This window comes from Calonectris borealis, chromosome 8, assembly GCF_964195595.1.
Source record: "Calonectris borealis chromosome 8, bCalBor7.hap1.2, whole genome shotgun sequence".
Lineage (NCBI taxonomy): Eukaryota > Metazoa > Chordata > Aves > Procellariiformes > Procellariidae > Calonectris > Calonectris borealis.
This window is the reverse complement of record NC_134319.1, coordinates 29,929,260-29,953,464: the sequence shown is the minus strand read 5'-3', so window position 1 is coordinate 29,953,464 and position 24,205 is coordinate 29,929,260. Positions and strand designations below refer to the sequence as shown.

The following is a 24,205-nucleotide window of genomic DNA, read 5'->3' as shown; positions in this document are numbered from 1 at the left end:
GAAGGGATGGGTTAGAACTTAGGCTTTCTGTGCTTCAAGGAGTTAGACTTCTTTTTTCCTTCCCCCCCCCAATGGAAAAGGACATGCTAAACTGTCCAGGCAGGCTCATATTGTTGCCAGAGATGTAAAATTCTTGCACTTAAACTGAATGAACACAGAGGCACGATACTGTTTTCATACCAGGTATAAAATTGCCAGACACAAATCTGGTTTAACAGAATATGTTTTTGAATTTAGTGTCACAATATTTCCACTAGAATACAGTGAAAGATATTTTTGAGAAATAGCGATAGTCCTTGGATAAAGAGCCCCAGAGGTTCATCTGAAAATGCTTTATAGTTGGAAAGACTCTTTAAACAAAAAAAAAAAATTCAGAATTGCCACAGCTCGTCATGTTGATTCGCTGAAGTTGCAGCAGCTGTCGAGGTGAGATCGAGTTGCCTTGGCAACAGCACATATTGTATAACAGTACCACACCACCATCAAACCATTGAGGTGAGAAGTAGTTTAAAAGCATTACTAAATTTTTATGATACGTCTGCTACATTTTCAACCTTGTGGTTGGCTGAGTTTACCCAGCTTAGCCTTCTTGGAGCCCAGAAAGTTCAGCTGCTGCATACTGTTCGGTGAAAAAAGTGGGGGGGAAGTCCCTAATTTGTGTGGCTTTTTTTTTTTTTTAAAATGCTGAAGTTAAGCTGTCTCTATATAACTTGTTCTTGTTAATTATGCTCACGCTCACAATGCAAAGTTACTGCTCTATGTAAATGCATTTTTCTCTCTTTTTTATACCTTCTATTTACAAGCAAGAGTGACTTTTTTTCACTGTTTTGGGTAATGAAAGCAGGAGATATTTAGAAAAATCTATTAAAACTTGGCAGAGAAAGCCCCAAAACATGAAATTGGCCTGGTTTTATGGTTGCATTACAAATTTAGGCAAAATCCCTAAAGTATTCAAATGGTGAGGTTTCTGTCTTTTGTGACAACACCTAGGTACTGTGCTTTCTTTCCAATTTGCTTGCTTTCCAATCCTTTGTGCTTCCCACAGCTGTTTAATTTAATAAAATATATAATCACTTCCAACCACATTATTCACAAGGGATATCTGTTTGCGTGCCGCACCCTGTGTATCATACATTCAACTAGAGAACTTAAAATCTATTATTCTACCAGTCCAGTGGCCTCCAAAAGATCTATAAGGCTCTTTTCAGCATTTCTTTACTAACAAGTGTGTGTCTTGGTAGAGTGATTGGTCATGTAAATTTTTCACCTACCTTCACCATTATTTCACTTCTTTTTGGTTAATTTTGACAAAGTTTCAGATCATCTTCTGTCTTTTTTGGGCTATGATATTTAGATGGCTTTAATTAGAAACCAGGCAAAACCAGTGGCTAGGTTATTTCATACTTTTAAACTTAAATCTGAAAACAGAGGAAAACTCCATGAACAAAAACATGGTATCAACCTTAAGCAGAGGGGGAAAAAAGCAGCAAGAGGAGCAAGTGTTGTGAAAACCCTGCAAATCACAGCCACCTGGTTGGAGTAGCGAGTCCCATGTAACTTAAAGAAGAACTGCCTTCAGTTGCAATGTCCAAAAAACAAATCTGCGAGATGCTGCCCAAAGCACTAGTTAATAATTATTGCATACAGCTTGGAGTCGGCCCAGATTCTACAGTGCTGCTGGATCCTCTCATGGGTTCATGCATACCACAGTGATTATTGAATGCTTTTTCAAGGTGCATTGTATGTTCTTACTCGTGGGATTTGGTGCCTCTAGTGTTGAGCTGTGGAACTATTTAACAAAGCTGTGTCAACAGCAGGTATGGTAGCATTTCTGCTCTGTAGTGATCTTATGGTCTGTGTAAGTTCAGTTCCTTTTAAGCGTGCCATACAGATCTGAATGAAATGATTTCTTGTGCCTGGGAGCTGATCTAGCTGTAGAATATTTTGTAAAAGTTGTTCGCAGCATACTTAAGAGTTGATGCAGTCACTTGTTGCTGCTGTTCTTTAGAATTGTTCAAAAGGCATCTCTCCCGCTCATCTGTATTTCTGGGGACTGGCTTGCACATTCAGTGTCCTGAAGGTGTGTCCTTGGGCATGGTTTGCTCAACTGCCACACTTGGAATGAGGGCAAGCTGGGTCGTGCCTGTATCATATTATGCTGCTCATTGAGCGAGCTTACAGCTGTTCTGGAACTGAGAACACTGTCATCACATCTGCACAGGTACCTGTGCTGATAACCTTATTAGAAGTCAGGGTTCACTAACCTGGGTGCAGCCCCTTGGAAGTAGGTCTGTCCTACTTCCAGATTTGTGCTCGGTGTCTTCGTTCAGTGTTGCCCTGTGCAGGATGATACCACGCTGATGAAAATCAGTTTGGCAGGGCTTCCTGCGCTTTTTTCTGTTGTGTCCTTAACACAGGTGATGCTGTATTCACTTTTCCAGTATTGGCCAGTCTAGCAAAGGGTATTTGATGTTTGTGGATTTTGAAGACTAGGAAGAAGAAACTGAAGTAATAGTGATGAGGAGGAATCCTTCCTTACAGTAGACTTTAAAGCCTATTAAACTATCTAGCCCAAGCACTCCTTTGTTCCTAGCAGATGCTAGATGTTTTGTCGTGTAGTTGCACAGCCTGACAATTCGTACTTAATTTAAGTGAGGCTGCACGGAGGCAAGTCTTAAAAAACAGTTATCAGTTTGTAAATAATCCTTATCTTCCTAACATGATATGGTTTTGCAGCCTTTGAAATAGGGTCTAGCTGCAACATCAGAGGAAAGAGCATGTTACAGGAAGACTGCCAGATGACCTCCAAGCTTTTAGTCAAGGTGATAAGGATTGTTAGCCCTTGGGGCAAGAAATGTTGTAAGTATTTTTACAGTGCCAGTCTGAAATATTCTCTAGATGCTCCCACAATGCCAGTGAATGATAATGGTCCTGTTACTAGTCTTGAGTTTAGCAGTGGATTGACAATATCTGCATTTCTCAGACCTGCCTACCACCTTCTGCTCCCATTGCATCATAGACCCACAAATTTGAATGTATATTTTTACCAGTAATCAGAATATGACTGAGTTCTACTAAGCTATCTCTTTTTATTAACCACAAGTAACAGACCTAATAATTATAGCATTTTTTGGCTACAACATTTTGTTAATTGCTTATTTTAGTTGCTTGGGTGAGTGAGCTAGCCTACTAAATCTTCCAGTAGTTTTAAATAATAACTTGATTTTTGGAAGCTATTTTCTATTAGCTGAGGCAACCAAATTATTGTCTTGGCAGTCAGAGCACAACATATGTACCAGAGCAAAAACTATTAGGAAGGGGATCAGAAAACTGATTAGTACATCAGGCTGTTAGTTGTCACGAAGGTTTCTGTGTTCTGCACAGGAGAAGCTTTTTTTTTTTTTCCGTACAGCTTTGAAGGCAGTTTTATCCTGGGCTGTAGAAAAAAGGCATCACTATTTTTTATTTGTTGATAACCTGCCATTGGGGAATTGTATAGTAGATGCACTCCTTTGTTCCTCTTTTCCATTCATTTGGGGATTATCTTACTCGTAGGTCGGATCCTTAAAGAAATGGTATTTGAATTCATTCTGTCTCTCTTTATAATGGCAAATGAGAGAGGCTGATATTTGAACACACTTATTTTGGAAGAATTACTATAATGCTTTCTTTTGCATTAATGTCCTTTCTCTGGCAGTACTGAGGGCGCAGACCACCATCTGCCCATGCAGTAGATAGAGCTGTTGAATCATCTGCTAGTTTGCTTGTATTTCAAGTCTCGCTGTCTGTCTGTATACATGGTTGTCATCACCATTGGAGTTAACATCCTCTCTTCTCGAGGAAGTTAATATATATCAGTTACAATCCATAGCTCGGTGGATTTTGTCATGATGGCTATCTTGGCGTATCTAATTGGAGTAGAATAAGAATATTCCTGAAGCCTCATGTCTCTGAAACTTAATGCCATTTTCAGCAGGAATAGCAAATATGCTCTGACTGCCCCCACTGAAGCTCCCATAGATCCAAGTGGGAAAAGCCAGGCAGGTAGTGAGTGCGCACCCCATAACTCTGATGACCCGGGTCTAATATCTACCGCAGAACACATATGCAGTGAAGCATTGTGTGTGCCCTGTGGGTGGAGGCTGGTATGGATATGTGTGCAGTCTGTCTGCAAGAGCTTTGACTAGGCTAGCTGGCTTTTGGGAATCCTGAATAAGTGACCATGACCCTTCTTTTCAGTTAGGAAAAGTTTCCATTGAGGTAAATGAGTATTTCTAGGAAAGTGTTGTCATATGGTGCCTTAGCTGGAACACATCTATTTTACTGATTGCTAGAATGTGGGGCCTCAACAAAATTAACACACTGAAACAGGAATAGAAAGAAGTCATTTAAGTGTGAGTTGGTGTACGCTTGTGTTCTGTTAAAGTGAAATTTGCCATTTTCCCATCCATGGAGTCACTCAATAAGCCAGAGAGACTGGAGATGGCATGAGGACGGTAAAAAGCATCAGTGTGAGAGATGACAATGACTCCAGTCTGAAAGTAAGGGTTGTACAAATAGGAAAGTTCTTGTTTGATTTAATAGTGTGGGAGTAATCACTGCAGGTGAGATAGGTTACAGTATCTCTTCTGTTATTTGTTTTTATTTAACTTCTAGTCAATTCTTGGTTATGGATAAAAGTAGTGAAAACAGACTATGACCTTCGTCAGTGTGAGTAGCTTTTATGTGATAGATACATCATCTTTTATGAGAGACATCCCATGTGCTAATCCATGTTTCTAAGCATATCTAATGTGCTGTTTATCTAAAATTTTTCCTCTTGGTTTCCCACTTTTGCACTGCCCTTTTAATTTTATTACCTGGCTAACAAGTGAGAAGTAAACTCAGGGTAGTGGTTTCAACATTTTGCAAGAAAGAATAGTCTTGTAACTAAAACATAGGATGAAGAGTTAAAAGCTGTGATTCGGTTCCTGTTTCTACTGTTTATCTTGTTGTTAAACTCACTGTAAGGAGATACTGTCAATGTAAAATCAGATTTAAATCTACAATTTTCTTATCTGTTAGATGTAAACAAAACTTTACCATAATGAAAAAGCTAAGGAAAAAAAATCTCCACTTTTGACATTGTGTACTTGACAGCATTTTGAAAAGTAGCAATTCGTGTCCTGAATCACATCAGTATGTTTGTGAAAGCAGCAAATGCCAGATAATAAAGAGGAACTAAATCTAATGGACTAGTACAGTCCCCACAGCAGACGGTTGGGCAGCGTTTGGCTCACTCCCTGGCTTTGCAAAACTTTATTTTCCTTGCATGGTTTTCCTTTTTTCTTTTCTAATGCAGCTGGAGGCATCTATAGGAAAGGATTCCTGGAATCACACTGAATTCTTAGTCTCAAGGATGCTTGGCATCAGTGGAGGTCATAGCTTAAGTATGTGCTTTGTTTAAAGAAACTTCTGTTTATCAGAAGGAATTTCTGATAAATTTCACTGAGGAAATGCAGAAGTTACTTGTTTGATTTCATCTTCTGCTATGCTGGAGAAAACACTATTCACAAACATAGAAAATTAATTTTAAAGCTACAGAATGATAGTTGGGTGCTTGGAGGAACAGGTAGAGTCTTTCACTAGTGAATACGGTATTGTTTTTGTTTTAAATGAAAACATCAAATTAATGTCTCCTTGATTGCAGACTCTCTTACCCATGAAATATTGTGCATCTTCCCTATAAGATCTCAATTTAATAATTAATGTTTATAGAGAGGGCTTAGATCCCTTATGAAATGCATAAAGGCAAAAAATAAATGTTGCCTAAGCATTTAAATGCTAGTGCTCAACAATGGGTTAAAAATACTGCACATTTTTGGTAACATTAGAAGCCCTGATGGGTGGAGTACAGCAATGGGCGTTTTAGTGTAGATGGGTTTACTAACCCTTTGCTGTACAGCTGAAATACAAAAAGACCGAAGTAATGGCCAGCAAGAAAGTGGATTCTCGGGAAGCTGTGTTTAATGAACCTTTTCTACACAAAAGAGATTTAGTGTTTTCTGCTGTGGGAGGAGCAAGGATTTTAACCATTCTCTAATCATGAGCTTTTTTTTGTAAATACTGTAGGAAAAGCATTGCAAGTACAGCTTTAAAGAGTTAGGAAAGCTTGTTAGCAACCAGTTGCCAAAATATCTGTTTCTACGTACTCTACCCAAGTTAGAATAATCAAATTAAATGAAAGATGGTTTTTACATCTGGTTTTGAATCTGGAAATAAGATGATACAGAGATTCACTGGACAGTTTGATTGCTGTAATAAATTTGCAGTAAACCTCGTGGAAATAATATTTTCTTTTTTCACTGTGAAGATGGGTACATCCTTGCATAAAGAGAAGCCTGCTTCCTCCTTTGTTTCATTGTTGACAACTATAAATTTTCAGTTAGATTTTTGTAATGGGTGACTACACATAAGAAATCCCATCTGTATGAAAAAGTATGGAAAGTGTAGGCATCCACAGAGGTGGATGCACTGCTAACAACAAAAACTCTAGGAAGAAATGCCTTTTTATTATGCTTTCAAAACTAGCCTCTGAAGATTCCACATGGGTCCTTTGTGGGAGGGCATTCCACGCTGTGGGAGCAGAACAAGTGCTTTTAGGCATCTGAGGTCAAAATGTGAACAAGGACTTAAAGCATTTGTAGTTGTTTCTCCCTGCTTATGAAAAAAATTATCTCAACAGTTTAGGGATAGTTTATATAGCAAGCTTAATTTGGGGGTAACCAACAGTTTATTGGCATAAGTTATATGGAACTTAGAATTTTAAGTTCTCTAGTATTTCCATAATGACCTTTGTTGCTATGTACAGTGCACATGTTCCTATAGCCTTCATTTAAGACACGTGAAATGATGCTTTTCTGCAAATTATTTGCCACTGAGATGATGGACCAACACCCTACCCTACCAAATGGAAAAGATGACTAGCTACTCCTGGGCTAGGCTGGGATCCAGCCAGGAGAGGATAAAGGAAGGTATGGTGGATTATTTCCCAGTGTCTTGACCCATTTGTTTTTGGAGCAGAACCAGATGTTGACCTCTTCTCTGGAAGATGAAGGTGCCTCTACGGATTGAGTCTCCTGCTCAGCTGGACTTGCCATTGTGTGGTGGAAAGCAGATGCCCCTCTTCTCTAGGTTTGGCTTGTACTGGCAGTTTATTCTGTAGACTGGCAGTTCTCGTGCTGGGTAAGCATGGGGTGCTGTTGCCTTTCAGTCCCGCACTGATAAGCAGATGCACCATTCCTAGTAAATTGAGTTCCTTAGTTCAGTCGTTAGAGCCCCTGTCTCATGCCTCTGTCTCAAGCACCTCTGCCAAGCTGTGTCTAACACACCACTCCGAGCACCTTCCTGAGGAGCATGGCATGGGAGCAGGGACTTTCAGAAAGCAGTTCTGGAGGGAAGGAGCTAGTGGATGCAGGCCTAGGGTATGCAAAATTGTCTGCACTGGGGTAGAGCAGAGAGGAAAAGAGAATGTGCTTAAAATAGAAAAACATTTGAGAATCTCTGAGCTAGGCTGTGTTTTCGATGAAGATTGCGTGTCGTCTTGTACAGCAAAGATGCTAGCTGCAGTGTGTAAATAGCAGAGTAAGAGTAGGGCTTAGTTCCAAGGAATTCTTGTGCTTTTTAAGTCAGGTTTGCTTTTCTGTTCACTCTATGTGATTTAGATAAGGGGTTTACATACATCAGTTACAGAGGTTTTACTGTTATGACTTTAAGCTGTTGATTCAAAACTTCAGAGAACTGAAAGAATGGGGGGGGCGGTTATTGAACTTAGCAGTTTATACCAGTGCTTCATTTTCTTTAACTTTTTTTTTCCTAATATCTAACCGTAATGATTTTCACTGCTTCTTAGGCTTTTTAGTAAAGAGTAATGTGAAAGAAGGATTGAATACTGGAGCTTTCTCAACATTGCCTATTAATAGGTTTCCCCTCAGCCAAGCAGTGGGTCAGCTTTTTCCATGGTGTCTCTCTTGTAGTTAAAATACCTCATTATCACCAAGTCCTGTACCATGAATCATTATATGATCACAGAAAGCCCTGGTGATGGTGATGCACATGTTCTTTGTTCCTTAGTTGCCTCCAGGAACGTTCAGAACATCTCTCCCCCTGTTTGGTGTCAACCCCACACCAATACATCTGCTTTTGATATGAAAGATGATGCTTTCCCAGTTATTTTCTGTCTTACTTCCTAAACAAGAATATAAAGATATATCAGTTTTCCAGATTATGTGAATTATCCCTCTAGGTCTCTGTTAGATCAATTAAGTAATAATTTTGATTCTGTATTGAAAATTTCTAGCTTCTCTGGTTTGTTTTGTGTGCCGTTAGTAAGTCAGTCCACAGACATTTTAGATACCTGTGCAGCAGTTTCTTCCGTAACCCTTTCCTAACCTTACTCCCACCTCTACAGCCTCTTGACCAGGTCACCGTGTGTTATACTTATCAGTAGGTCTTTCTGTGTTCTCATTTTCATCTTTGAGATACTTTGCTTTAAAGTATTCCTCACCAGATTCTTCTCCCCCGCACCTCTTCCTCCCCTTTAGGATATGGATAAATAGGGAACAAGTGTTGTGATTCTGTAATTAACAGCTTTTTTTTTTCTTCTTCTTAAGCAGTGCTGTTTCTGTGTGGATGTGTGTGTGTGAGGGCAGTGAGGATTTTCTTAGACTGCAGAGTAAGTTGAGAACTTAGAGCCTGATTCAAATTGATTAGAAATATGTTCTTACGAAACTCAGCACCTGACATCAGTCAATTTTTGTGCTAAATGATCCCAATAATGAAATAATTAAGTTCTTTTCAGCTGTGTTGTTTAAGCTCAGAGAATTTAGAATCTGATGGTAATTAGAGTATAATTATTTTAGATTAAGTGGCATACACCTGTTATTATACATAAAATTTTCTTCCTTTTCAGTGAGCATAAGAAAAATTCCATGATGTGCTTCTCTTTGAAATGATGTTGTGTCCTAGTGTTCTGAAAGGGTCTGGGATTTTATTTATGCCCGCTGAAAATATCGGAGGCCACTGCGTTCCCATCTTTGCTTATCTTGAAGAAGGAGGTAGTGTCTGTTTTATAAGACTGCAACATATGGTTTCAGTCTCTTTACAAACGGTGACTATGTCTGCTAAAAGTCCCTAGAAGTAGTGGTCTTTGTCCACATACGATCTGTGGCCGAAGTCGTCTTTGCATTTCAGTAGTTCCTATCTTTAAAAACACTTCGCGCACCAAATGTCTCAGCAGGAGATATAGGAGGTGAATGGGGAAGTGGAAGTGAATGCAAGAACAGCAAGGGGAATTGGAGTTCACCTGTAAAGGCTCTGTGCAGCTGCCAAATGAATTTGATTTTAAAATCTTAGTTTTGTGTTCTTAGACTAAAGTGTTTCCCCTGTCTGAATTAGATTATCCCCCTCCCCATTTCTAAAGTGCAATTTCAGGGCAGAGTGAAATGTATTTGAGGTATTCTGTTTCCATTAGGGAATGTGAATTTCTTTTAACTGTAAATTTTCCAGACTTACAACACTTGGTTTTGGTAGGATTTTTTTTTTTTTTTTTTTTTTTGAGTAACGGCAATAGCTCTGCAATGTATTTTATTCAAATATACATGCATTTAGCCTTGTCTATTGCCATGTACTTTTTCTCTGGGAATTACTAGTAATTATATAGTTTGGTAATGTATTAGTATAAAACCCTCATTATTTCAAACTATTTCAGTGTAATATATTATTAAACATTTAAAACAAATCTAAACTGCTAGACAATCTAGTTTTTATAACCTTGGGAATATTCTCAAAGGGGTATAGAATGTTATTTCAACAAAACGAATTAATTGAGAAAATAATTAAAATATACGTTCAGTTTGGGTAATGTAAATGTAAAAAAATGGATTACAGAAAATCAAATTGCTGAATACGATGTTTAAGTAGCTCTCAGGCAGACTTGGAATATTTTTAATGAACATTTTATTTCAGCATTTTATTTCAATATTTTTGAGGCTTTTGGAGGGCAGAGGGGGAGCTAGCTGAAATGTTTTTTTTGTTTTGTATTGGTTTTTTCCTTTTAAATTTTGTTGCACAGACAACTTTGCAACAAACTGTCCTCCCTGCTTGGCGTCTTTGAGTGTCTTGAAAACAAAATGAGTGGAAAAAATGTTTGTCTAAAATGTTCTTTATTACTTTAGAACACGTTGAAAGATTATCTCTGATAACAACTGTGTGTGAAATTAGCTCATTGACTACTAATGGGGCAATTTACACCAGTAAGGCTTAGTTGTATGAATTCAGTTTTCAGAATCGTTCCTAGAATGACTTTGTGTGTGAAAAATTATAAACTTAGGAATTTTAGTACGTGATAGTTTGTTTCACTGTTATAGATTCCTTACTGAAATTCGAGTTTGCACCTGTATTTGTAAGTTAGTTATCTTCTTTTTACTTGGATTTTTGTTGTCTTCGTGCCTCTTTCACATTGAAACAATCTCAATATGTCAGTGTTAGAAAACAGTTGTAATACATTTTTTCCAGCAGCAGTTCCTTGTTGGTTGCAGTATCTGTAAAAGCTAACGACATTAAGGAGTAATGGAGTATATCTTTCAAAGCACAAGTAACGAGTAATAGGAGTGTTTTGACAAAGTGTCTAAAGAAAAAAAAAATCATGGAATTTGGTTTCCTGCCCAGAACTTTGACTGACTGTCTGGGAATTTAGTGCCGTATGTCAATGTTATGTAGAATTAGTGTACGTACTTTGGAGTGATTCTTTACAAATATAATAGTGTCCTGCAAGTTCAGGGCCAGTGTATTGATAGTCTACAATATTTTGAGTCAGCATTGACGAAGACCTGTATTCTTGAGGAAGTGCTACGATTTCTATAAATATTTCACTTTCTTCCAGAGAAGCAGAGGTGTTATCTTTCTCGTCTGTAATACAACTGTATACTATAAAAATTCAATGTTTTTGCAGGAGTGTTTCAACTTTGAGATTTCAGTATGCCTTTTTTGTTGTCTTTTCTGTGTTTGCAACAATGTCATTACCTCTTTCATTGTCATTGTTTAGAGTTCTGAAACTCCTGGAGACTTTCTAAGACATTGTACGTTTCATAGATTCTTTGAAACAGCTGAGGGTAAGCATGTACAGACAGTTTTGCTGGAGCAAAAATTTACATCTTGTTTATTGACTCTTTGAAATCTTATTTTCATAATATCACTTCACCAACAATAGCTATCCAAGCTGCACGTTGCAAATTTTTAGAGCGTGATGCAGATAGTTCTTACAGCTATTTTGATCATTGGTTAGAGTTTTTTTTCTTGGGAAAGAGCTCCTTCCCTAATTGTGTTCTTTGGGAGTCCAACTGACAGTATCTTAACAGAGATGATTAAGTGAATGCAGGTGTTTGTCATCTTAACACAACTTCTAGTCTACACAATGGTATATTCAATTTGTATTTTCCTCCCTAAGCAAACAGCATGGAATAAAAGAGGGTGTTAGGTATGAATCAGAATAATACTTGATTGCAGGAATCCAGGCCAGGGAGAACTGGAATTCTTTAAAGATGATGTGATTTTATAGAGAGGAGAAATGACATATTTTAAAATGTCATAGCAAGAAAAGACAAGGTTTGGCATTCGTTTGGATTGGAAGAGATACAGAGAAAAGTAGAAAAAAAGATTAAAAATATTTTTTAATTATTAGTAAGGATTAGTAAGTTCTTTTGTGATAGCAAAAGAATGTAACTGCGAGATTCTTAATCTGGCAGTTACTGAAGACCTCATCCACTATGTGGAAGCAAGGGAAATGCCTCCTTCTCCCAGGTGTTGATACTCTTGAGACATACTCTCATTGCCCAGTTTTTGTGCTTATTGCTCACAGCAATGATGATGGAGTCTCTGGTTGACGGAGCCTTTCTGGCTGCTTTGGTGGAAATTAATCTGGCAGCCAGAAGCATCACAGATGTTGTCTCCTGACTTCAGCACCCCACTTCCCTCCGGTGCCTCTCGCACTGCACAGTGGCAGTCCTGCTTTGTTCGTAGGTCTTGGTTGCGGCAGCGCACGATCTGTCTCTTAGCAGAAGCCTCTAGCTGTTGCCTCCAGTGTAGTGAAACTAATACCACATGACTGAAGATTTGCTTTAAGTTTATGCTTGCGGAGTGTTTCACTAGCCTGTTTCTTAGCTGTGCACTCTGTTCTAGCTGGCTGCAAAACATAGCTTTGGATAATCTGTTACTGGATGTAAGCATTGTCTGCTCTGGGCTTGCAGGAGAGCTGCCTTTGGTGCCAAGTATTTGACAGTCTCTAAGACTTTGGTGTATGGGTATTATTCTGTCACTCCGATTCAGCAAGGACACAAAGGTGAGCACGTATGGAACTGGCAAAGGTGATCTGTCAATAAATTAATCAAGTTCTGCCATCACACAAAAGGGCAGTGATGACACTTGAACAGTCATGGTTATTTCTGTCAGAGGATGTCTCTTCCCTTCCAGAGGTGCTGCTCTAAACTTCCCCAAACTGTGGTACCTCCTGCTGACATCTGTCTGGTGTTCATCATCTGCCATGGTATTTAAAGGGAGCATGTGGCCAAGGCAGTAGAATTTGTCCTTCCGTTTCGGTTGTGTGTTGTTAAGGTATGCTGTAAGCTTGACGTACGTTTCCCTTAGGGTGATACTGGAACAGGACCTCTGTTTTCTGTATACTACTGCAAGCGAAGAGCTGAGCGGCACAATCGAAATAGCTAGCAGTGTGTCGAGTGTCCTTCATGGTACACGCATTCACATGTGAAAAAAACAACATAAAACAAACAACATCAGGAAAGAGCTGCTTGGGGGTGAGCAACACTTGGACGTTTTCATTTAATATGCGGCATCTGCAGATTGAAAACTACCCTGTTTGGCAGCTCTCCTACACACACTTCCCTCTGCTCGTACTCCTAGTGGTAGGAGTCAGTAGTAGACTGACACTGCCTAGCACCTTGCAGTCACTTTTTTTAATGACAGTAGCTTTAAAGAATGCATTGTTGTTGCATCTTTTGCTGCTGTCCTCTAGCTTTTGATTGTTCATAAGGCTAATAGTTTCATGATGTCTTGGATGTTCTATTAACCTTTTTTGCCATGGTCCCATGCCCATGTTTGTCAGATTCCTTTTTCTGAGTTCAGTTATTGTTCAGGGTTTGCTGTGATAAAGTCTGCAATCGCCACTCGCGTTCAAGTACCTACTGGGGCAGATGATGTACATTGAGAAGTGAGTTCTGTCTTTAGAGGGTTACAGTCTACAGACAACTTAAGGTCAGTTTGACGAACAACTTTGCCAATGAGCTTCAGGAGTGTTTCACACTGGGACAGTTTCATGGAAACAGTCTTCCTGATGAATGTTTCTAAAGAGGCTTCGATCTAATAGCTATTACTTTCCAAGGGCAGAGGGTTGCAGGTTTTCCTGCACTTCACCATAATTATTTTAGGATATCTTTTGTCAAATTCTGAGACACATTTCAAAACCCACTCCCTTGAAGATTTGATGACATATGTCACTTAGCGTTTGAAGGTAATGTTCTTGATATAAAGTAGAAATATAGTCCTTGATGATTATGGTGTATTCAATTTTCTTTGTTTATTTAATATAGGAACATCCCCAGGGCTACTTATTTTACAAAAAAACAGAAATGTTGTTATGATAGAGTAAGCAGGTGGTTTTCTCACTCTTTTGTTACAATTCAACAGTTTTTCTTTGATGAAATTAAGAAGCCAGAGTATATTTATAGATATTATGTAGAGCAAGGAAGGAGATATCTTCAGGCAGTTGTCTCAGAAGTTAGTGTTTTTCATGATCCAAGTAACTTGCCTTGCTTAAAAAAAAATTTTAAAAAAGAAAGAAAAAAAGCTGAAATGTACCTTTCAAAAAATACTGCTATAAAAAAATAAAAGGGGTGGGGGAGAAGTCTTGACACCAGAAGCTCTGTCATAGCAGAGTTTCTCTCGGATGTCTGGAAAAAGTCTTATACTTCTGGGATGCTTTCCAAAATATTTTCAGTGACCATTGCCACAGGCGTGAACTTCTTAATGCATTTTGCAGTAATCTCCACCACAGTGAAATTGATTACTGTCTGAAAGCTTTTAATGATAACAAGCAAGTAGGGCAGCATAAATGCCATGAACTAATTTGTGTGTGTGTATTTTGTTGCATCTTCAGGAGTTTTGCAGAGACAAATGTGTCGCCTCAGGAAAACTCTTCTTAATATTTTTTACATAATTATGTAATTGCATATTTATCATTTTGATTTTAGTAAGAAAGATTTTTTTTCCATACACATGCACGTGTGCATACACAAAGGATCTACTGTCTCTCGAGATACTTCAGTTGGTACCCAAAGAAAAGTATCTGGTGGCTTCCTGAGTTTCAGCTTTTCTAGGATTCATTTTATAGAAACTGAAATGCATTCAAAAGCGAGAAGAGTTTTATGAAATGCCTTTCCAGCAGAAAACAAGGGTACTGTAGCAAAGGTGTATCTTCATCATGTACCTACCAAGGGATTTCAGGAGGCTTATAAATGAGAGGCTCTCTTTTTATGTTCAACTTAAGGGAGTCCAGGAAGCTGAAAATACAGTTAAACTTATTGGTTTTTTTCCATCTTAACTTAGTATTCCTAATGCAAGAGGTCATTAGAACCGGAGAGGTTCGTCCACGCAGACCATCACTTTCTCGAGACTGAAATCTGAGCTGCACTTCTATTCAAAGATAATAGGTTTTAGGAATTATGTTTTCCCTTTAAATAAAAAAAAATCCCACCACCAAAACATATGTGTGTGTGTGTACATATATATAAAAGTATTTTTATACACACACAAATATATATGTAATAAGCAAAATTGTAAACTGTATGAATGGAAAGCTGTACCCAGCTGAAAAGCCGGATATCCCGGGAACTGGTCTGTCATTGTCACTCTGTGCCCTCTGCCAGCACAGACATGCTGCACCAAAGCCTTTCCTCCTGCACTATCGCTCCCACAAACCACTGTGACTGTTGGATGATCTGCAATAAGTGAAGGGTGAAAAATAAAAACTTGAGCACCAGTAGAGAAAAACAAGCTGTCATAAGCAGGCTTCGTTGCAAGGGATAGAAAGGTCAAAGGATACTTTTTCCCCCCTCTACCTTTGGAGCAGCCACTAGATGCATCCAGCAGAATTTTTCCAGACTGTCAACTGGTTCATCAGTCGGGGCTTTCTCTCAATTTTAAATGCCAGCACCACTTCAGTTCAGAGGAATTGCTGGCTTCTTTCCCAGACAAGATTTCCCAAATTCAAAATGACCTTTCAAGATCCTAACTAATAGGAGCTAAACAGAGATTTCCTCTTCATCAGGCCTTTTCTCAGATTGATCCTTTTACTGACAGCACATCCCCACAGCATAGACCAGTGAAAGAGCAGCCCTTCCACTTGTGATAATAAACACCTCTTTTGAAGAGGGGCAATCTCAAATCATGTTCAATTTGTTATATATTCCAGAAACTATTAGACTTCTGTTTGATGCACTGATTATGTAAAGGCACAGGGAGTACCAGTGAAATAACTGGAATTTTTTTTTTTTTTTCATCCAACCGTTCAGGCTCTGCACTAATACAATGGGATGCCTACTCAGCCACCCCTCATTATTGAGGGAAATGAGAGATGGACGATGGGAAAGCTGTTTATCTGGGTACCATAACGTGGGGACTGCTGTGCAGGCAGCAACCACATGGAGTTAGCTTGGTGCAGCAGGTTTGTTAGCTCCCACTTAAGGGTCAGCTTGGTTGCTCAGCACAGCGCTCCCCGAGGATTCTGGTTGTTCTTTGTTGTGTGCTGTGCCCATCCTTTCTTCCAGGCAAGGAGGAGGAGGTATTCAGGGCTGCCCAACTCTGAGCAGGCAGATTGTGAGGTTCTGCTCTGGTGTGTGCTGCATGAATGCAAGCTGCAGCTTCAGCTCCCTGTAAACCCTCAATTAAAGTTGGATGGCTGTGCTGCAAAATAGTGATGTAGAGTCATCCTGTATCGGTGTCCTTCTGTGAAGTCTCGAAATGTAGCAGGATAGTAAATTCCTTTCAAGAAAGACACCAGTGACCATTCCTTGAAAGGATGAAGTATTTCAAATACAGAGTTCTGAAGTCTTGTGATTCTGTTCCTGAAGAAGTTTGGGCAGAAGTAAAATGCAGAAACAAATACAATATCAGTTCTTATGAGAGAAAAACACTGTGGGAAATTAATAACACACTGTAAAATGAATGACAAGACCAGACTAAGGACTGATTTAACATTAGCATCAGGTTTAATCCCATAGTTGAATTCAGAAGAAACACCAGAAATATAACACGCCTCTTGAATTTTTTTAATAATATGTTGTGGGAAAAGATACCAAAAGATTGGGAAAAAATTGGAAGTACCAGGAATACACATAATTGCCTAGAAAAGATATTACAAATGCAAAATATAAGATGACAACTCAAATCCGGAATAGCTTGATTGTATCATCAGATCTCTCTTTTTCAGCTGCAGTTTCAGGTTTGGCATTTTCAGCTTTGATTTGTATAAGGAACCCATTATCTCCATCATGGCAGAGGATAAAGTCTTGTAACGCTGAGCGAATATAAGATTTGGTATTTGTGCTCTGTGCCATGTGCTTCCTTCTTCTAACAGTCTGACTTATTGCCCTAAGCCGTTGTCACATTTTTGTATTGAGATTTTTCAATTTGGAGCTCTCATTTTATTCTTTAGGGTTTTCCTAGAATTGTTTCTCTTAACGTTGCATAATGGTTCTTCTGTGTCTTTGTTGATATTTGATTATATATATGACTATATGTGACAGCTCTCTAATATGTCATGCTGGATTATTCTTGTCAATATAGAAACATGTAATACAACTGCTCTCTAGGTAATGTACATCGTTGTGTTGTAGCACAGCTACAGAGTTCCCCTGGCACATGGTGAGAGCAGAGCAGGAAGGGGAATGCTAGTGCATCATGGAGGTGTAATCCACCTGCCTGTGGAGGAGTCTCAGGGAGTGAGACAATAATTTTTCATTTTTTGCCTAAAGTTGTTATCTGAAAACTTTCACTTCAGCCCATAGGGAATTATTTGTACATATGAGAGTGCTTCTTGATGCCCATGTGGCTGGCTTTATTGAAGAATTGGAATCTATGGTGGTTTGAATCTGGTTTCAGTGGTCAAAGAAAAGAAACTCTTGGAAAAGTGCTTGGCTTCAATGCTTTATTATCAACAGCTAAAGCCATGTAGGAGTTGATTGTAGAAGACTGGAGGGAGAGGTGCATAGGTGGAAGAAACATGGTCTTCTCATCTGCAACTTATGAAGTATTCTTTTGCTATGCTTTTCATAAAAATGTTAGAATTTTTATGTATGCATTGTTTTTCTGTTAAAGCAGCTCCTTCTTCATTTTATAGACAGTTTAGAATTACATTTTCTACAGCTGTACCCAGGAGCGTGTTCAGGCCTGAATCCCACATTGCTAAGTTGTCTGTAATAAAATAACTTGCTTTGTTTTTCTTCAAAAGTTTGCAGTAATATGTAAATATCTCATGCTTCATTTTTCAGACTATGCCTTAAAGCCAAGTGTGGTAAAGCAGAGACCATTGTGAAGATGCTGTCTAGATGTGGCTTTCTAAACTGAGAGATAAAAATAAACTGAAATAGAAACACAGTAAAATTCTCTTGGGTATATTTAAAGTTAAAATATGGTTAACGCTTGGATATTGATTTAAATACTATAAAAGTTGCTATAAGGCATCTTAATAGTTTGCATTTTCATCAAATGCCACAGAGTAGGCTATTCTGCACTGGCAGTGAGAGCAGCTCCTAGGTGTAAACAAGTCTGAGCCTTTCCTTTTCAGGAGTAAACAGGAATAGTTTCAGCCCACCAGCAGCATTTCCTTACACTTCCTATTTTTTTTCTTCTTCTTTCTTTGATATAGATCACTCTGGCTCAGCTGGTTTACAAGCCACTGCTTCTGTGTCTGTGCCTATCTGTAAAATGAGGGTAGTGATCCAGCCATCTAAAATAGTACAATACTGTAGAACATCTTCATTTTGGTATTATTTTCTGCCTCTGCTGCTTAACTGCTTTGCCAAATGGTTGCTCGGCTTTGGTGTTCCACCTATGCATTTTAGCACCCTGATTGCAGGATAACCTTAATGGTGCCCTGCCATCACTAGCTGCTTGCAGAAACAAGGTCTAGCACGATGCCTGAGAGTCAGGTAAGTATTAGGCCTGAGTTACTAATGTGGAAACAAATAGAGTAGTCTAGTGTTGGTCTGGAAATCTAGTTCAGAGGCAGAAATGCCTACCTTTTTATCTGCTGTTCCCAAGTTTTAATTCAAAGATGTCCTTCCTCAGTTTATGATTTTAAAGTAGTTCACTATTTTGCCTTGTTAATGCCTAATAATAATGGCAGAGGCATTTCATGGATACCTATATTTGCTATAAGTGCACAGTAATTACTCTTGAGAGTTGTACTTTCAGTACAAATGATGCACAGAATGAATTCTGCTGTAAACCAGCCTTTGTTCCAACTTTTCCAGTGTGGTCTACACTTCCAGTTGGGAGCTTGATTTCTTTGAACTTGTGGTCCCCACCATTGGCCTAGACAGGTTTTGGCTGGTGTCATGACCCCCTGGTTGGAAACTGGTGTTCTAAAAAGCATTACAAAGTGGTGAGCAAATCTGCTCAATTCCCTGTGACGTAACTGAAAGTGCGATTAGGCCAATGCTCGGGCTCAGACCTGCCTTTCAGAATCTGAGCATCATATATTGGAATTGTCCTGCATGAATTTTGCTTCCATTCCTCAGGATACGAAATGGGGAGTAGAGTTTGTCCTACATGCTGCTGTGGCGCAGTAGCGATCTTGAAGTGACAACTAAAAATGAGAATCACCTTTGATAACTGGAAGAAGCTGAAGTAATTTAACAATCTCTTTTCTTTGAAGCAAAGGAATTCTATTCCCCTTATAATCCAGTTAGCTGACATTGTGTCCAAGGTTTCTTCTTGTGCTGTTCTGACGGAGCCTACAAAGTTCCAAAAGCAGAGAATGATTTCTGCCCCTGGCTGAAAATGAAATGAAGTTCAGTAGCTTGGAAGTGCTGGCTGAGACCTTGCTGGGGGGAGGGGAGCTGCTGTTGTATTTTTTGCATCCCTTGTGCCATTTTGGACTTCAGCAGTATTTATTTTTAGTACATTTAAACACTGCAGAAGGAAGGGGCAGTTGTAATATGGCATATTTACATCATGCTGTCAGTTCCTGGCAGCTTACTCGCCTGTCGGAGAACAGAACTAGTTCATAAAGGATGTGAGTGCTACTTATGCCCACGAGTGGTGAAACATCGACTCAAGGGTGGGAAGGCCTCCCCAGGCTAGCAGATTGGTTTGTTTTTCTAAGGTGCATTATGGGGATTATTTTTTTCATGTCACAGAGACAGGAATGGGCCATGCTACCTCCCACTTTTTCCTTCTCCTCTGCTCTGTATAGGAAAAAGAGAGGCCAAGACTCTACATGAGATCAGCATGTGCTGGTTTTTCCCCTCATGTCACGCTTAAGTTCTCTGCCCCATTATAAAAATAAAATTCTATAAATAAAAAAGAACAAATGCTGAGGGGGACAAACTGGACCCACAGTTATGTGCATGTCATCACTTGTAGAAGTGTGCCTAGCCCCATTCCTCCCAGGCTTCATACATTCCCTGTTTCTTACGCTGTCAGCCTCTCAGGATGGGAAACATGCACAGATAGTCCTGGCTGGAGCTTTTTTTGCCCTGCCATAACATAATATTAATTGAGCTAAGGCTGAAATGATGTTAGGCTCATCTGCTGTTGAATTAGCTCATGCTCCATTTATTTTTTTTTTCCTCTTTGTTTGGGGAAAAAAAAAAAGTTGCTATGGCTAAAGCACACTTTAATATCGCGGTAATACCTTTCTCCTGGAATTAGGCAGTATTTAGGTCTGATCTCTCATATATGACATGCTGTCTCTGTTAGCTTCAAGCATAGGCACCCTATGATTTTCCTTTCTTGGAAACTGCTCTGTCTCAGCATGTGGGTAGGAGGCCATGTAAATAAATACCAACCACTTCTTAGCCTTCAGTAGGCATTTCCTTTTTCTCGGTGGCTACAGAAGAAACACTTTCTCACAGTTTGGCATCAAACATTTATAAAACTTTCCCGCTTGTGGAATTTTTGTTTAGACGATCAGATTCTTGGTATAGTTTTTTCATCAGTTTCTATTTTTACTCATCTGTGGTTGCTTGGTTTGTCAGTAAATAGTGTCTGTCAGAACAAACACTTTATCAGAAACTTCTTGAATTTCTGGTGATTGAATAGTAAGTCATTATAAGCATATTCTCTAATAGTGGAGGATAAGTTTTAAAGAATAAAAATTAAGCTTATCTAGTTTTTTTCTTAGTTATGATGGAATAAATAATATTGATATTTCTGCCCAAAATATTTTTTTTAAATATATAACCTGTCTTATATGTTTGAAATAGAAAACAAAGTATCTTGCATTACCACGCAGTCCAGCTTGCAACTGAAAAAAATTATTTGCTTTTAATGCAAAGTTATGTTCTCCTGAATTTATATGCTACAATATTTTTCCAAGTATGTGTCACTTTGTCATGGCAGCAAAGCTAACACATTGTTACCTTTTAAATGCTACCAGAACTATTTAGGACGTAAGTGTATACTATCAAAACAGATCATATCAATAAAAATCAGTATTAGAGGACAGTGTACTTCTAATTTTTAAACATAAATGTCTGATCTAAAAGTTCTTTATTTAGTTTCATTTACTATTATTTATTTACTTTTTTCATTGGTGAATTATGAATTTAATTTCCTTAGTTTTATTTATCTCACTGATAATACTTACTGAATGGATGACAGTATACTCTCCCTTCAGAGAGCGCCCCAAAGGTTCAGAGAGTATTTATTCCCCGGAAGCAGAATATAGATATGAACTGTGATAAATAGCTATAGGCTGGCGCAGAAGTAGACTCCTTCATCGGAATTGTTGTTAGATGAGAGGGTGAAGAATATACGTATGTATGATCTTTTGTGGGTAATAATTTCTAGGATGGCTAAGCTAGAGGCCGTTTGAAAATCCATCAGATACATTTTATGTAATACTCCCACACTGGATTTGATAACTTTTCTGTTCAACAAAACAAGACAGTGGAAACCATGCTTTTCCAGGAGGGCCTTTGAAATATGCTTTTTCCTCTACTGAGGCCTGTTATGAAGCTGTCTAGGAAAGTGAGCCATTGTTGGACACGTCACTGTATTTTTATAGTTTCACTCTTAGGTACGTTCTCATCCAGTTTAGTTTTGCAATCTGCTGAAGCTTAGCCAAGTTGAATTGCATCTGCCCTCACGGTACACACATCTCAGTCTAGCTAGGACTTGTTCCAGTTCTGTGCAGCAGAAGTTACTTTTGTGTATTTCTTCTGGGAAATATGTATTGAGAAAAATGAGTCCTAGTTTGTTTTTTCCCTTTTGCCCTCCTTTATGGCATACAATAAGCTATTATCACATGCATATTTGTTCCTTGAGCCAACTACTGTAAGTGATGTCCCAGTTCACAATTCTCCAGCAAGTGCAATGGGTCCTAGACTTTGCGGCTAGTTCTGATGATGGCTAGACAGAGACTACTCAGTCTTGCTTCATGTTGGCAGATAAGGGACTGTGAAGGAATCCTAAGCTTTCCAACTTTGGTGATTTATTGAACTTCCATAGAGTCATTGGGTAGCCAAATTCATGAGAACCCCATTGGGTATCCGCTGCACAAATTCCAGAGCATAAATCCTCTCCACGCTCCACTGCTGCCATGGTAATTGCACCAGCCTTAACAGTACCTTAATGGCCTTTGAAAGCTGTTACACTCTGTACTGTATGACTACCCTTTTCAGCAGTTTTATCGTGATGTGCAAAACCAGAATGGGGGTATGAGGATGCAAGTGTTGCCCCTCTTGTCTTTGGCTTGCTTCTACTTAGCATCAGGTGTATTTGCAAAGGAAAATTGAGAGGTTTGCCTTGGTTTATCCATCAGTATGAGGACTTCAAGGAAGTGTAACACAATGGGAACAGCTAACAATCTTAGGGCTTTCTTGTTCTGACATCATAAAGTAGCTTGAGAGTGTTACTAGTCCTTAATTTGGAGTGACAGGAAGCAAGAAACCTAGAAAAGGTGAAATTATAGTGATTGTACTATAAATGAGAATGTGCTGTAAATGAGAGTTGTGATGAAAATGCAAAAGGAATTGGCTACAGCAAGAGTGAAGAGATCATCCCTCCTGTTTGGAGAAATAAGTTGGTTAGATTAGAGTCTGGTTTTGTTTGTATATGGTATATATAAAACCTCGATGATGATATGATTTTGATTGATTTGTATGACTTTTGTATTTTCCACTGGAGGGATGAAAATTTATCCCTGGGATCATCAAATGCCACCCCTAAATAATTAATAATAGTAATTCTAGATAAAGATGAATTTTATGTTACAGGTTACTCCAGTTGCTATGCAGACATGATAGAAGAGTTCTGTATTGATTAGACACTTTCATTTTAGTTGTCTGACCCTTTTCTTTTTAGAATTCAGAGGAATGAAGAATAATAAATGTAGATGCTTATGTGTTTGAGATGGATTTTTTTTATTAGGAAATGTTTTAAAAGGGTCAGTGAAAAGCAGAACTGGAATTGAGGTTTCATTTCTATTGCAGGTATGTCTATGAAAGATAAGCAGACATTTCAGTTTTGGATATTCCCTTACGATAATAAATGTACTGAAGGCGTTACTAACTAAACAGAGCTTGCTGAGATCAGGCTTCTTTGAGACTTCTCACATACTGTTGTTTTAATCTGTTTTTTTTTTTCCTAGGAAAAAGAGAAGAAGTATATGCTTCCTTTGGACAACTTGAAAGTGCGAGATGTTGAAAAGAGCTTCATGTCTAGCAAACATATCTTTGCATTGTTTAACACGGAGCAGAGGTAAGAAAATGTGCTATTCTGCAGATACTTCTATAAAACTGTATCTAGCTGAGCATTTTAATAACTGGGAGTGCAGTTCTGGTATTTCCACTATGTTGAGTGAACAAAGATCTTGATAGTCTTGATTTATCTGCTTCTTTGCTGTTGCATAACCATGGGATGAAAGGTTAGTGTCCTCCTAGCCACCCATGGGATGAAACAGCTCCATGATTAGTCATCTAGTTCTGTATGGCTGAATAATCATCTCCTGATCTTATTTTTGTTTTGTTTGGCAATCACCTAGGCTTACCAAAACATTCATGACTTCTGTACCTTATGACCAGATTCAACTGGTGTAAATCACAAAAACGTCATTGCTTTTCACTTTCTTCAGTGGAAAATCTTGCCTGTCTGTAATCTTGGGAGTCATTCTATTGTTTGTTTGGGTTTAAATACTGCTGAATGGAGAACAAATGAGATTCCTCTGTTTCCTTAATTAATTAGAATCTTTGCTTTGTAGTATTTGCCTCATACTTTTCCTTTCAGACTCCATCCTCTGATTTAACTGGTGTGGGTACTCTGTGGAAGCCTACTCCTGATGCACAGCCAATTCAGATTACTGTGCACAAGGAAGTTAAGGAAACATGACAACACTTAAAGATATACAAGTGACCTGTAAATTTTTTTTTTTTTTTTTTTTGTACTGAAGAGGAGAGTTGTATTTGCAGCTGTCTCAGTGGAATTGCATTTCAGCAGATAAGGTGCAATTTCTGTAAGTTCTTTTTCAGGAAAATAAGTAAAATTATTTGTAGTGGTAGCATGGATAGATGCCCTTGTTTTCCTCTTCTCTTCTGCTAAGTCCCTTTGCAGCTCCCCCCTCGCATCGCCAAAGCTTGGCAATACATTCAGATGTTGTTCAAAATGATGAGGGCTGGATGTGGCTCCCTGCAGAGCCAGCTGTTGTTGCTCCTGAACTGGCCAGAAATAGTCCTTTCAGAAGCAAGGAAAGCCCCTCCCTCCTGCAAAGCAAAAGCAAAGCACAGGATTTCTGGGCTGTCAAGTTTCTGCTGGCCCCAGAAACATGAGGACGCAATGTGAGTCTTGCTCTGAATTACCCCATGAAGGCTTTGCCTACATCTGCTGACATTGCAGCTAGCCTACATGTGGACATTGTCTGCCAGGAGATGCCCTT

The 24,205-nt window shown here is 38.8% G+C and overlaps 1 protein-coding gene across 1 annotated transcript in view; it reads left to right on the top strand.

Annotated features, from left to right (window-relative positions):
- DNM3 (dynamin 3) overlaps window positions 1-24,205 on the top strand; it is a 183,096-nt gene that overhangs the window by 90,754 nt on the left and 68,137 nt on the right. Inside the window, exon 17 of the mRNA XM_075156733.1 lies at window positions 22,925-23,034. Within this exon, the coding sequence (XP_075012834.1) occupies window positions 22,925-23,034 (110 nt within the window). The remainder of the gene's footprint in view (window positions 1-22,924; window positions 23,035-24,205) is intronic.